At 33.3% G+C, this 15,044-nt stretch overlaps 2 protein-coding genes across 2 annotated transcripts; one reads left to right on the forward strand and one right to left on the reverse strand.

The window, feature by feature from the left end:
- Positions 1-4,322: 4,322 nt before the first annotated feature.
- LOC148303857 (kxDL motif-containing protein 1-like) lies at positions 4,323-8,614 on the forward strand. Its single transcript, XM_088269265.1, has 3 exons — positions 4,323-4,558; positions 5,700-5,873; positions 7,276-8,614. The coding sequence occupies exons 1-3, from the start codon at positions 4,419-4,421 to the stop codon at positions 7,703-7,705; spliced, it is 744 nt and encodes a 247-aa protein (XP_088125391.1). The 5' UTR covers positions 4,323-4,418; the 3' UTR covers positions 7,706-8,614.
- A 2,493-nt stretch (positions 8,615-11,107) lies between these two features.
- Positions 11,108-14,970, reverse strand: LOC148303858 (ubiquitin-conjugating enzyme E2 T-like). The gene is made up of 2 exons (XM_088269266.1): positions 14,542-14,970; positions 11,108-13,325 (listed from the first exon to the last, which is right to left on the reverse strand). The coding sequence occupies exons 1-2, from the start codon at positions 14,783-14,785 to the stop codon at positions 13,099-13,101; spliced, it is 471 nt and encodes a 156-aa protein (XP_088125392.1). The 5' UTR covers positions 14,786-14,970; the 3' UTR covers positions 11,108-13,098.
- Positions 14,971-15,044: the final 74 nt, after the last annotated feature.

Genomic DNA, 15,044 nt, shown 5'->3' on the forward strand with positions numbered 1-15,044 from the left:
ACACATCATTCTTCAGTATTTCCTTCTCTGTCCAAGCAGCCATACTATGGAATGAATTACCTCTCCTTGTAAAGAATACACCTTCTCTAATAACTTTTAAGAAACGTCTGAGACATTACTGCTTATCATTAGAATCCTAACTGTCCATCAAACCTCCACCCTTAGTTTTTACCTCTACCTCCTTCCTTAAACTCCCTTTTTCCTTTGCCCTCCTTATTATCATCTTTTGTAATTCATGTTTTTTAAATGTTACTTTTTAATTTATGTTTTTTTAATGTTTTGTACTTGATGTTTAAGTAAATACATAAAAAATTATCTATATCAACAAATCTGACGTGAAGTAATGTGTGGTAACTTTTTAATGGAAATAGTAAGATCTTATTGTATCTTATACTCGTATGTTAAATTCTTTTTGTGCCGTTTTGTTTTAGGAAAAAATATTATCAATTATGTACAATAATTCAATCCAGTAGTTATTATGGTATATATAATATTTATTATTATATCAAGGTATCAGGTTCGCGCCGCCTAGGACGACCACTGCTGACAATTCGTCGGCAGTTCTCGTCTGAACTTCGGGACGCGGATCTGACTTGGGAGGATGCAATGGAGCTGGCGACCAACAGAAAAGCCTGGAGACAGTTGGTGGACTCTATATGCTCCACATAGGGAGCGGATACGGTTGAAATAAAATATTATAGTAACGTTATAACTTATAACTTATGTTATTAAAACTAACAGCACGCCACTGCATAAAAACTCCTAGATTGACGACTCAATATATACCTCCGTTTTACACATCGCTCACTCCTTTCAACAACGTCATATATCAAAAAACTTGATTTTTCAGGAGATCGTTTTTTAAGTTTGAAAATATATTAAAATGAATTAAAAAATAAATATCAAGCCACTTATTGAACTTTTTACTGCGCAACAGATCTTTTTAGGTAAAACCTGAATGTTTTTTCTCCATTTGAAAAATAAATAGTAATTAAAAAAAATAAAAATAAAACAATACATATTCTTCAAAATGCAAAAACAATAGTTTCTCCCCTGTAGCGGGTGAATATTAAGTTAAAATATGCCGCTTTTGCTGGGATATAGTAAATTTTCTGGGCATTCCGAAAACATGCACAACTGAAAATTGACGATTTTTGATATATGACGTTGTTGAAAAGAGAGAGCGACATAGCGTAAAAATAATTCCTAATTTTCAAAATTCTCTTATTCGTATTTATATATTTTACTTTTATATATTTGTGCGGTGAAAGTTTTACCTGAATTTCGGGATTAATATTCAGGTTTTCAGTACGTCAACAAATATAATTTGGAAATAAATTTTCGGATTTCGTTTAGCCCTTCGAGGGAATAACGGGAGCCTGAGACTGACGTCTGCTTTAGAGCTGTGACGAGAACCTTCGGTGGGCCTCTGCGCCGAATACTAATTTAGTTTTATTATATTTTGGAGAAATAAAACACTTCATAAAACATAAGAAATTAAACATCCAGACTCCACATTGCATTGCACTACCAACCCTAAGGTAGACCATCAAAGAGATGGATTGATAACTGGGAATCAACATCGCAAGAGGCTCATCCCGATAATCCCTCTTAAAAACCGGCCACAAGGTCTACACCAAGCAGAAAAAGAAGAAGAAGACCGTTATTTCTTTCATTTTATGTTTTTTTTCATTGTTTGTTTTATAACATATATGCCATATGAATCTTACAGGCTTGCAAACTTTACCCAAAGGTTTAAAATAAATTTAATTTTTAATATGTTTCCTATAAAATCAAACCTAACCTAAACATAGTTATCCCCTTCCTTTCCTACCCTTTCTTAAAACACAATAACCCTCATCCCTTTTCTTATCGAAACCCAATAATTTGTTCACTGTTTCTTTTATATATCATGTAAGTATGTTTAGTCATAAAGCCAACCCTGAAGAGGGCAACAGGTTGTTGCCGAAACCAGTTGTTTTTTAATACAAATCGCTTACTCCTTTCAAGAACGTCATAAATAAAAAATCGTCAAATTTCAGTTGTGCATGTTTTCAGAATGCCCAGAAAATGTACTATATCCCAGCAAAAGAGGCATATTTTAATCTTAATATTTACCCGCTACAGGGCAAAAAGTGATGTTTTGCATTTTGAGGAAAAGGTTTTTTTTTTTTAAACTAGTAATTTTTCAAATGGAGAAAAAACCTTCAGGTTCAACCTAAAAAGATCTTTTGCACAGTAAAAAGTTTAATAAGTGGCTTGATATTTATTTTTTATAAATTGTATTATATTTTTAAACTTTAAAAACGTTCTCCTGAAAAATCAAGTTTTTTGATTTATGACGTTCTTGAAAGGAGTGAGCGAAATGTGAGTGGATCAAAAAACATTTTCAAAGTCAAAGTCATTTTTTTTCTCCAAAATATAAAATTAACTATCGAAATTTTAAATTTACATCGGCGCACAGCTCCCCATACATCATAAACACTGATTCCGACTTCCGAACCAGATGTAACTTCAAACAAAGAGAGCGACAGAGACAAAAAGACGGGGAAATTCGTTATCACGAGTGAGATAGATGGTACAAAACGAAATATTTAGAGCAATGGATGGAAAAACAATCTGTGAGAAGCGAAAAAACTGCTTTTTATTTTATTTATTTATTTTTTTTATTTGTAGTTTTGGTGATGTGCAAATTCGGAAGATAGAGTTGGATGATCAATGCATTCATTGATTGGTTAGACAGGGATATAAGGCAGATATTGCCATAGAGAATGAGAGTTCTATGGGAAGTCCTGGGAAGCAAAAATGGGATCCGATCGAGAATGTGGGCAATGCACAACCTAATGTAAATGTATGTGGTATTTGTAGATAGGTAATAATTAAGTACCTACCTAAAAATACCTTTTTTTTCGAAATTTGCGTAATATAATTTCATTAATTGATTTGGCAGTCACTTTGTGGTAAATTATATAAATTTTTAACTCAGGTTTTACTTGGTAAAACCCACTATTTTAATTTATATATATAATGTGGTATGTGTAGATGGGTACTAATTTAAGTACCTACTTACACAAACCTTTTTTTAAAATTTGTTTAGTGTAATTTCATGAATTGACTCGGCGGTCACTTTGTGGTAACTCTATCCATTTTTTAATTTAGGTTTTACTTGGTAAATACCACTATTTTAATGCAAATATCACTTGGTAAATCAGGATATTTAACAAGTTAAACTTAAATTAAAAATTGTTTAATATAGTTTAATAAAAAGTATTACAATTGAATTCATTAGCTACACAAATCTATATATAAAAATCTTATACTAGTTACGCTGTGCCTCTCCAAAACGAGACTAAGCTCTTGTGCTTGGAGAGGGACTTACACTCAAAATGTATTTATTAACTAACTAATTAACACGCTGCTCCCACGCAGAGAGAATAGAACGCCATACCACTCTGTCTTTGCAAACGCTTCTTCCGCATTAATGCATCTCCTCAAACATACCAGCCGATTATTTCGACTCCTGACCCGACCGCTTCCAAGTATTTGAAATACCTGATTATGACAAGTTTTCCTCGGTCTTCTTCAGCTCCTTTTTCAATTTATAAATTTGTTCTACCGTATTTTCCTCCCTCATTCGTTCCACATGTCCAACACACCTTTCTTAATTATTTATTTATTTTACTTGATTAATGTTTTTGTAATTATTATTATTTATGTGTATTTTGCTATTCAATATGTTTTCTTTGTAGTTTTATTGATATTTGATAGTGGATATTATCTTATTACATGTTGGTTAATATTTTCTCGTGATTTTTTCCTTTTCTTTTTTATTTCTTTTACAATATTGTATTATTTATAAAATATTATAACAAAAACACGTTTCATGATAAATTAATATGTCGTTAACCATGAACTTAAATTTTTACAAAGAAAAAACTGCATAGTATTCAAAATAATCACAAATATGCAAAAATTCCGATCGCTAAATATTTTCCATCCGGAGAGTTTTTTTTTGATAATCCATGTTTACATTTTAATGAAAATATATCTCGTTGCGATTTAAAGATATAGAAAAATGCATTTAAAGAAAGTTTGTTATTTGAAGTTTTCTAATTAAAAAATTAAATAATGCAAATAAAGCATTTATTATATTTCTTTATATGCACGAAAATCCGTTAAACCGCGATTTCCTATCTCCCGGTAAATTGATAGTTTTAGAGAGAAATTTGAATGTTGTGACATCTATTGATCACAGTATGAAGTTATTGAAAATTCAAAGCAGGTATCATGTACAGGATACCAACTTAACAAATTATATATTTACAAACGTCAATAATTTCTTACCGACAAACGTCAGATGTCAAATCTCATTTTATAATAGTTGTGTACAGTTTGATTATAATTTAAATCGGTTAAAAATGGCAAACGGTACGCCGGAAAGTGAATTTTCTATCGAATGCTTTCAAAACTATTCTGCTCCGGAAGTTTTTATACAAGGATTGGCCGGAATCGTCAATCAGACTGATGTTGAAACGATGATTCGTTCCCAAAAACAAATGTAATACTATTGTTTATTATTAATTATCTTATTATTTTATTTCATTCAAAAACATATTATATACATAACTTATATATGTAATATTCCCGATGATTAATTTTCATTTCTCATTTTGGGACATGGGGTTAAGGTTAACAAGACTGATACAGAAATAAGAAAAATGAAACAAAACCAACACAGGGCAAAATATAAAACAGTAAACGGGGATAGTAAATAGGCATATAAAAAAAACATTAGGTAAAAAGCATGTCTAAAAGACACAAATAATAAAATATAACGATATTTATATATGACTAATATAAATATCTTTCCATCAAGTATTTTTTTAGTTTATTTAATTTGGGAACCCTGATTGAATTCTTTTTTTATATATCGTAGTCATGCAGGAGAAAGTGACCAAGTGCATTTTTTTTACAAAAACGTGATTTTTGACTATTTGATATCTTACTAGCTTAATATTGCCCTGAAAAAATCCCAAAGGATTTTAAACTTGGAAGTATAATATATTTATGTTTATTTTCTTGCCAAGAAAAAGTGACTTAAATGGCCCTCCTGAACATTTTACGTTTTGTTAGTTGGTCACTTTCTCCTTTTTAAGCCTTTGGGTAAAGTTTGCAAATCTGTAAGATTCACATGGCATATATCGTAGTCATGCAGGAGAAAGTGACCAAGTGCATTGTTTTACAAAAACGTGATCATTGACTATTTGATATATTACTAGCTTAATATTGCCCTGAAAAAATCCCAAAGGATTTTAAACTTGGAAGTATAATATATTGACTTGTATATAATATATAATATAATATATATATATTGATGTTTATTTTCTTGCCAAGCAAAAATGACTTAAATGGCCCTCCAGAACATTTTACGTTTTGTTAGTTGGTCACTTTCTCCTGTACGACTACGATATGTCAGGCACCTGGTTAATTTGGGTGGAGGCAATATATTGTAAGTATACAGTCGTACTTTGTAAGTTCATAATTACGAGTCTTTGAATGTTGAACTCTTTCTGCATTCCTGTTACTGAAAAGCGCCTCTTTTCAATCAGTAATATTTAGATGAAAAAAAAAACAAAAACTTGAAATTACCCTCTTGAATATTTTTTATTTTTACCTTTCAAATGTACCCATACTTTCAGGCTACAGAGATTCGAAAAGACAAACGAAATGTTGACAAATTGCAATGCCTTGAGTGCCAGTCGCCTCAAAGTTGCGACAGCGGAGTTCAAAAAACACACGCAACTTCTGCTAGACATGAAAAAAGATCTGGATTTTATATTTAAGAAGATCAGGACTTTGAAAACCAAACTGGGGTTAGTTGAATAATTTTTTACTAGTCAAGAAATTGCTACAACCATATGAGAATGATTTTATGATATTTAGATCCATTGTTAATTTAAGTTTTACTCAGTAAATACCATTTTTTTATTAAAATCAAATGTGACACGTGTTTCGACACATTCCGTATTATTTTCAAACACCGTATGTGTCTAAAGTCTAAATTTTAGAGTTTTGTCCTTGGGACGTTGAAGGATAAAGAGGGGGTAGAATGTGTTTTTTTTTATCAGTGGGAATATAGACAATAGGGGGGAGGCTTTCGTCATTGTCATATTGTTAATTTAATATTTTTTATTATTTTTATTTTTATGAATTTCTAAGTTATTAAAACACATGTCACATTCGGGGTTAGTCTTATAATTTTTTTACTACAGTCAAAAAATTGATTCAGCCATATGAGAATGATTCAATGATATTTTCAATTTAAGTTTTCCTTGGTGAATACTACTATTTCTTTAAATCTATTGTGACACGTGTTTCGACGCATTTAGCAACATTATTAAACATCGTATTCGAAGACTTATTGTCTATATTCCCACTGATAAAAAAAAATTATAAATAAACAAATAAATAGAAATAAGAAATAGCGTATTATTTTAAAATAATGCACATAATTATTTTTTTTTATTTATATTTTTTTTATCAGTAGGAACATGGACAATAGGTGTTTTACATACGGTGATTGAAAATGATGCGGAATGCATCGAAACACATCGGCTATCCAAACTCAAAACACAGTAAAGGACATTTTATCATTTTTGGACTAAGTAGATTCTACTTAGTCCAAAAATGCAAAATAACGTTTGTCAAAAAAAATGTCCCTTACTTTGTTTTAAGTTTAGACAGCCGGCATGTCACAAGAGATTTTAATAAATAGTGGTATTTACCAAGTAAAACTCAAATTTAAAATGGAAAGATATTACCACAAAGTGACTGCCGAATCAATTAATGATTTGATTTATTTATTTATTTATTTATTTAAACTTCATGTACAGAAAATAAATAAGTACATTGGCGGGCTTATTGCTAGAAAGCAATATCTTCCAACCAACCAAAAACAGACCAGTGATATGGATCAAAACGTTTGATACCATATAAAGCTGTTTGCAATCGATATTTGAGGGAAGATAGTACTTGAACATTAAAAAAAACATAAATAAGAAATTAACATAAAAAAAAAACATAAATTACAAAAGATGATAAAAGGAAAAAGGGAGTTTAGGGAAGGAGGTAGAAGGAAAAACTAAGGGAGGAGGTTTTGATGGACAGTTAGGATTCTAATGATAAATAGGTAGAATCAGGTAGCAAGTTTAAGGAAGAGAGGAGGGGTCAGGGGAGGATTTTATGTTTTTCAGTAATTTTTCTTGTGTTTCACAGCCAGCAGTACCCAGAGGCGTTTGACATCGCCCAAAAAGCTGCTCTCTTAAAAGCATCGCAGGAGGAAGAAGAAGAAGAAAATGCGCACATCCCTAAACCATCGACAAGCTTAACCAAAGATATTTCAAAATCCACGGAAACCCTTCGACCGAGTATATCGCAAGTGTTTTCCAAGAGTCCCAATGACCAAGAATCCAAGACTATTCAAGAACTTGACGAAAAAACTATTGATAGAACCGAAGAGGAAGGAGAGGTTGAAAAGACTAGCGAATTGGGAGAGAGTGCTCCCGGGAAACCAGAAGATGATAGTAAGAAGGATGTTGTTTTAAGGAAAAAGTTGACACAAAAGAATAGTCGTAAATCAAGTAGTTCTTCAGATAATTCCAATGCAAGCGATACTTCGGGAGACTGCACTTCAGATACTGGTTAATTTTATTAAAACTTTTTCAATTTCACAGCGGTTTAAAGCTATAATGCTGCATCATTCATACTACAGTCTGTTCTCAGTTATTTTCTACCTCTAGTTTTTTAAAATTATTTATACTGCCAAATAAAAAATTAAAAAAAAAAACTAGAGGTAAAATAATGCAAACAGACTACTTGCAAAACGTTTCAAACCACATATCGCTCACTCCTTTCAAGAACGTCATATATCAAAAATCGTTAATTTTGAGTTGTGCATGTTTTCGAAATGCCCAAAAAATGTACTATATCCCAGCAAAAGCGGCATATTTTTAACTTAATATTTACCCGCTACAGGGCAGAAAGTGTTGTTTTTGCATTTTTAAGAAAAGTTATTGTTTAATTATTTTTTTAAAATAAACTAAATATTTTTCAAATGGAGAAAAAACCTTCAGGTTTTACCTAAAAATGTCTGTTGCACAGTAAAAAGATCAATAAGTGGCTTGATAATTATTTTTAATAAATTGTATTATATTTTTAAACTTTAAAAACGTTCTCCTGAAAAATCAAGTTTTTTGATTTATGACGTTCTTGAAAGGAGTGAGCGATATGAGCTCATAATTTGTGTTTCAGAAAGTTCAGTCTGTTTTTTGCTTTGTGAAAATTGCATTTATTTATTCTTCTTCCGGGCTCCATCCAAACATATCGTCTTTGTAGACTGTTGGGGTCAGCTCTCCTCGTCCTCAGGTTGTAGGTCCTTCTATCATATACAACATCACCTAGGCCATGCCTTTGAATCATGTTATATGTCTTTAGCATTCATGAATGTTTTGGTTTTCCTCTAGATGTCTTTCGAGAGATCCACGGCGATCGCCTGATTTACAATGTGAAAATTGCATTTATTTGAAAGGTAAAATAAAAAATACATCTATCAAAATATTTTCCATTGTTAGCAACTACCTTTTCCCATCTCTCTGGCAATAGATGAATCTTGCATGGAAAAAATACCATGTCTTTTGAGGTTATCCAGGTATCGACCCAATTCTTGACATCTGCATATGAATGGAAGTGCTGCTCTTCTAAGGCATGTGTCATTGATATAAGCAAGTGATAGTCTGATGAGTAAGGCGAGAGCAGTAGAATCTCCCATCCCACATTCTGTATGTAGTTTCTGGCCGTGATTGTACCGAAATTTCCAAAACATTTGATATATTTTTGCGTATGAAATAGTTTGGTATCAATTGTTAAGTAATATGTATATCCAAAATAAAACAAGGTTTGTTGGATTGAATTCTACGTTTATTTATGTATATGTTAATATGTGACGCATTTCGTCTTCTTAGGACATTATCAAACACGTGTTTGATAATGTCCTAAGACGAAACGCGTCATGTATCAACATATACATAAATGAATGTAGAATTCAATCCAACAAACCTTGTTTTATTTTGGATATATTACTCAACAATTTAATATGGAATTCTACCAACTGTCTGCAGTTACAATAAATAAGTTTGGTATCAGTTTTTTTTTCTTTTCTCTTTCTTTTCATTAATTATCAATGCTTAATTGCCAAAGTACATAGGGATGCAAGAGTGAATGACAGTGGGAAGAGATTGCTAGAGGTGTGCCTGGAATGGAATCTCTTTATATCAAATACTTTATTCGCTCACAAGGGAATCCATCAGTATACAGCGAAAAAATTACTGGAAAAAACTAGTGAAAGAAGTATGTATAGTTAAAGTTTGTAACAGTGAAGAATACAGCTTCACTGGGTATGAATTGGTTAAAAGAGTGCATGGTGAATGCAACAGGATAGTTAAACAAGGGGTAAGTGTTCGACCAATAGCCACTTATGGGATTGAGGCAAGAGCAGATACTTCTAGAACAAAATCTCGACTTCAAACCTCCGAGATGAAGACTCTCCGATCCATAACCGGAAACACATTGCGAGAATGAGTAAGAAATATGTACCGACATCCGGAGCATGTGTAAGACGGAGGATATCGTGAGGTGGGGACGACGACGAAGGCGATACTGGAATGATCATGTAAACAGAATGTCAGATGACAGACTTCCACGTATCGCCCTTCAAGGAATCTGCAGACCCCCAGGCAGACCTCCAAAAAGGTGGAAAGACAGCTGGGAGTCAACATCCCAAGAGCTACAAGCGGAGGCACTAGCAGATCCTTAGGATCTAGAAAAAGACGAAGAAGAAGTAAGTGAACGAAAATTACTGTTAATAGAGAGAAAGGAGTAAGAATGTAAATTTCCATGAGTGTCTAGAGGAGAGTTATACGAGTACTCCCATCGATTGGAGAAGGGCTTTAAAATGCATCTCTACAAGAGATTGGTTCTAGAATGGAATGTGAGGACTACGGAACTATCAGTCTATTGAATGCTGTTAGTAAGATGTAGCGAATAATACTTGTAAAAAACAAAGCCATACTAAACCAAGACAAAGTGTAGGATAGCGGATGTATGAATGAAAGAGGATTTGCAGATTAAAAAAAGTACTTTGTGCAATATGATTTTTGGCAAAAAATCTAAGTATCTTCTCAGCATTTGTGGATTTATATGGAATTATATACTTCACAGATTTATCTGACGATACATTGAAACATATTATAAGCCAACAGTAATTTATTAAATACAATTTATTATAAACTCCCAGTGATTTTTATTTATTTAATTTGATACATCTGCGGGCCAATATGTTATTCTTTCACAGATTTCACTTTATTCACGTATTGTTTTGACATTTTGACACAACGTTGCATTGAGTGTGCGTATTATTTTCACTTTCTTATTTGTTTATTATTTTTAATTTTATTCTATAAAAAAAAATGTTGTAAAACATATATGGCTGACTAAGTATTGCACCCACCACATAGTCAAGCTGGAATAAAGAGTTATTACTTTTATTATTATTATTATATGTTTTTATATATGTACCTGTGGTAGGTAAAAAAATTTGTTTAAATGGCAGTGCCATCTGTTGAATATAACAGCAACACACGCAATACCAAAGATTGCCCATAGTAGTGTGCATAAAAACCCTTAAGGCAAAGATCCATTGAGTTGTAAGTATTAACACATTGTTACCGGGTGGTTTTTCACCAACCCTGACCCTAAATAGTCTAATTATGGTCATATACTAATCACAAGTAACCACAAATCTAATTCCCATCTGTACACTGTTTTTTGGCATCTCTCGCGCTCTACCAAAAATAAGCAAATAGAACTCTCCTAAGCCTCCCCGCTCTCTACCAACAGTATGTAAAAGACGCTTTTAAGCATTACCCGCAAACAATGTGTTAACTGGTGACAGGTCCTTGGCCGGATATAACTAGTGGCAAATAAACAGCCAATTTTGTGTTGGGTATCCTTGGATGCCATGACAAATATGGGATAAAATGAAAGACGTAAAAAAAATTAAATGCAATTTTTTATTTACATACAAAAATATTTTAAACTAACCGTAACGCCGCTTCTCCGCAGGGGTAGTCAGAGAGAAAAGCATGCCACACCACTCTGCCTTTGCAAAACATTCTTTGCCTCTTTTACATTCGTGCATCTCTTCATACATGCCCACCTATTATTCCGACTCCTGACCTGGCACATCTAAGTATTTGACATACTTGAACTCAAAAACCTCGGTTTTCCTTAGCTCCTATTTCTAATTTCATTCGCCCCATATTTTTAAAAAAATTACAGTTCTCTCCTCACTTATACCTTCTACATGTCCATCTTAACCTTTCCGGGAGTATAATAGTTGATATCTTACTTTCTCTGTAGGAAGAATTTCTTTTTACGTTATATATATATTTTTTTAATTCACAAAATCTGTGTATTATGAAAATAAAAATTATGTGAAAATGATCAAATTATAACAAAAATACAAACAAATATCCACAGTGTCATTGCTATACAAGTTACATCATACGAACTGACAGACGGACTTCGAGGTTCATTAACGTCGATATTTCTTTGAGGAAAATTCACATTGAAGTTCATACTCCAGAAAGTTTGAAGCACCTTTCTTTATGTTATTGATAATGTTTATCTCAGCCTTGCATTCTTTTCTTATTTCGCCATTCGAACATCTATCACACATTGTTTTGCCATGCATTCTTATACTTATCTACATTCAGTCAATATACAGAAATGATCACATGCAACAGAGTACTACTAATGTGTAAAGGCAACTAGCCGTAACTCAAGTTGCGGCTGTTTGGCGTAACACGGCTCAAAGCATTCTTATAGCTGGCCTCTATCATATACAATTACAGATTTTGCTCTATCTCTTTCCGTTACTGAGATATTCATTATCCAAATAGCGGCAAAATTGCACTAACCGCTTAACTGTCAAAAGCTTCTTAAGACGCATAATTTTCTGTGAACGGAGCGCCGCTCATAAAAAAATTACGTCTTTAGACGCGCCGTTTTAAATGGGCTTTTATTAAAGAAAATCAATTATTTAAAATGTACAAATATATTCAACGCATAGTGACATCTATTGAGAATATCTTTGCATACTTGGAATAGAAACATAATTTGTTTTTACCACTTTAAACGTAAATTAAAGAGAGCCTTGTCGTCGGAACAACTAATGGCACTCAGGGTTGTCAAATAATCCCCGAGTTGCCGTCACTGCCGAATCTGACGACAGTGATTTTAGTGTCGATTCTGATGATTTTTAATTTTTAATTTTTTTAAATCATAGTGTGTGTGTATACTTTTAATATTAAACTAACATAAACAATTACTTTTGACATATAATTCAGTTTTCATATTTTCTATGACAAATTTTGTGACAACCCCGCACCATGAACGATTAATTTTATGATTATGGACAAATGACTGCACGACTGGCGCGCTCTTCATTTATTTGGTAAGTTTTATAAATAAACGTTATTACACTTTCAATAACGATATGTTTTTTCAAACCCTTACTGCACCCCAATGGTGCATAGGGCACTGCATCATATAAACGCAGTATTATCTTGATCGTTAACACATGACGGAAAGGTGATCAGCCCTCCGCTTCCGGTACCAGTCCAAGGTAATATTGAATAAATATAAGAGTGAAAAAATCACTCATATTTATTTGACCCCCCCTGGGAATCAAACCCGGGATCTCCAGTACGGCAGCCGAGCGTGCTGACCATTACACTACGGAGGCGGACAAACAATATGTTTAAAAGGTTTTATTTATGTGGTAAAATTCGCGGCATGCTGGGTACCGCCATACATGTACCTGACGGCAGTTGAAAGGTTTTTAATTTTTTCGATAATGTTTATCTCAGCCTTGCATTCTTTCCTTATTTCGCCATTCGAACATCTATCATACATTGTTTTGCCACACATTCTTATTCTACATTCAGTCCATATACAGAAATGATCAGATGCAACAGAGTACTAGGAGATATGGTTACAGGCGTGCTTTTTAGTATGTTCCTTAGCATCGGCGTTGAATGCCGATCTGTCGGCCTTGAACTGGCGGGCTATGTCCAGCATGAGCGGGTCGTCGGGGTTGGGGCTGACCAGCAGCGTCTGGATGGCCAGCAGCAGGGACTCCAGGGTCACCGTGGGCTTCCAGGACCCCGCGGGGGGCATCTTCACCAGGTCCAGGCATATCCGACCACCTGGAATGTTATTATTACAGTAGAACTCATCTAACCTGTTACCTCTGGATCAGGCGGCATGTTCCGGAATGCAGAAAAGGCCAGATTATCAGGAAATACAGATTTACAGTGCTCTAAGCTGATGAATGTCTCTGTAGTGTAATGGTCAGCACGCTCGGCTGCAGTACCGGAGGTCCTGGGCTCGATTCCCAGGAAGAGATGGTCGAATAAATATATGTGATTTTTTCACCCAGTTAATGAATATTTCTGCCAGTCTCCTTGTTTTTATGTATTTACAAACAAAATAATAATATAAAAATTAACAGCAACTTGTAAAATTTTCATAATTTAAATACGTTTGTCCGCCTCCGTAGTGTAATGGTCAGCACGCTCGGCTACCGTTCTGGAGGTCCCGGGTTTGAATCCCAAGGGGGGTCAAATAAATATAAGTGATTTTTTCACTCTAATATTTATTCAATATTACCCTGGACTAGTACCTACAGCGGAGGGCTGATCACCTTTCCTTCATGTGTTAACGATCAAGATAATGATTTGAATGAAAGTTGCATATTTCATTTTTATAAACACAAGAATAAAATTTGTCATAAAGTCATAAATTAAACCCTGAAGAGGGCAACATGTTGTCGCCGAAACTAGTTGGTTGTAAATAAAAATGTGAGTGGATCAAAAAAGTCAAAGTCTTTTTATTCTCAAAATAATATATCAATATGATCCACAAAGTTAATGCTTTCAATATTCAAAACATTACATTTGTGACTTGTTAGGGCAAATACTGTGAAGATTAAATGGACTGAGGGTCCTTATATAGGTTCATAAGTATGATAATAATATTATTAATATTCACAGTAGTTCGATAATGCCCAAACAAGGCGAAACAACTGTCACGCATTTTATTTTTTATATTTTTTTAAATAAAAAATATACAGCTGTTGATTTAAAAATCAGTATGATTTTAATATTTAAAACCGAAAAATAATTATCTTAAACCTACTGGGAATCAAGCCTGGGACCTCTAGCACTGCAGTTAAACACGCTAACCAGCGATTTTTCCCTCTAATATTCACTTGTATCATTATAGGCTGGCAAAAAAAAAACAATATATATTTTTTTGTGAATGAGGTCAAAACAATGATTGCTATTTCATGGTGTCTACCCAAATAAAGTCGAATTTTTTCGTTTTATAATATATGTTATCTATCACAAGCATTGCACTGACCTTTATCTATATTTGGATGGTAAACCGGAGTTACGAATTTGACTAAAGGAGGCTCAAAGGGAAATTTTTCCGGTATGCCAATTTGTATTTTGTAAGCTCCCCCTTCGTAAGGAGAGCCTCTGGGCCCCATAATGCAAGCTTCCAGGCTGTCCAGAATACCATTCTTTACCGCGTTACAAGAAATACCCCATGGCGGATTTTTCTTCAAGTTGTCCAATTCTTTGGCCACCCTCGCCGCACGCATTATCGAATATCAATCGGAAATGACACAATTTGAACCTGAGAATTTATATTACAAGGTTTCACAATATATTACAAGATTTTATTACTATTCTAACATTTCAAACAGCAAAAATAATCTTTTTTAAATCTCGTTTGACGTTTACCAAGAATATTATTATTTTGACGTTTCGTAAACTTTGAACTTCAAAACTATGTCATAGACAAATCTTTTTGGCGGGAAATATTTTCTAGTCTTTGGTTTTATTTATACAATAAGAGTA

The sequence above is a fragment of the Brachycentrus maculatus genome, unplaced genomic scaffold, assembly GCF_059751285.1.
Source record: "Brachycentrus maculatus isolate JH-2025_06_01 unplaced genomic scaffold, ASM5975128v1 h1tg000343l, whole genome shotgun sequence".
NCBI lineage: Eukaryota > Metazoa > Arthropoda > Insecta > Trichoptera > Brachycentridae > Brachycentrus > Brachycentrus maculatus.

Coding starts and splice junctions, on each gene's coding strand:
- LOC148303858 (XM_088269266.1), bottom strand. CDS start 14,785: ATGCGTGCGGCGAGGGTGGCCAAAGAATTGGACAACTTGAAGAAAAAT. Junction 13,326..14,541: donor CCATCCAAATATAGATAAAG/GTCAGTGCAATG, acceptor ATAACATTCCAG/GTGGTCGGATATGCCTGGAC.
- LOC148303857 (XM_088269265.1), top strand. CDS start 4,419: ATGGCAAACGGTACGCCGGAAAGTGAATTTTCTATCGAATGCTTTCAA. Junction 4,559..5,699: donor ATTCGTTCCCAAAAACAAAT/GTAATACTATTG, acceptor CCATACTTTCAG/GCTACAGAGATTCGAAAAGA. Junction 5,874..7,275: donor ACTTTGAAAACCAAACTGGG/GTTAGTTGAATA, acceptor TGTGTTTCACAG/CCAGCAGTACCCAGAGGCGT.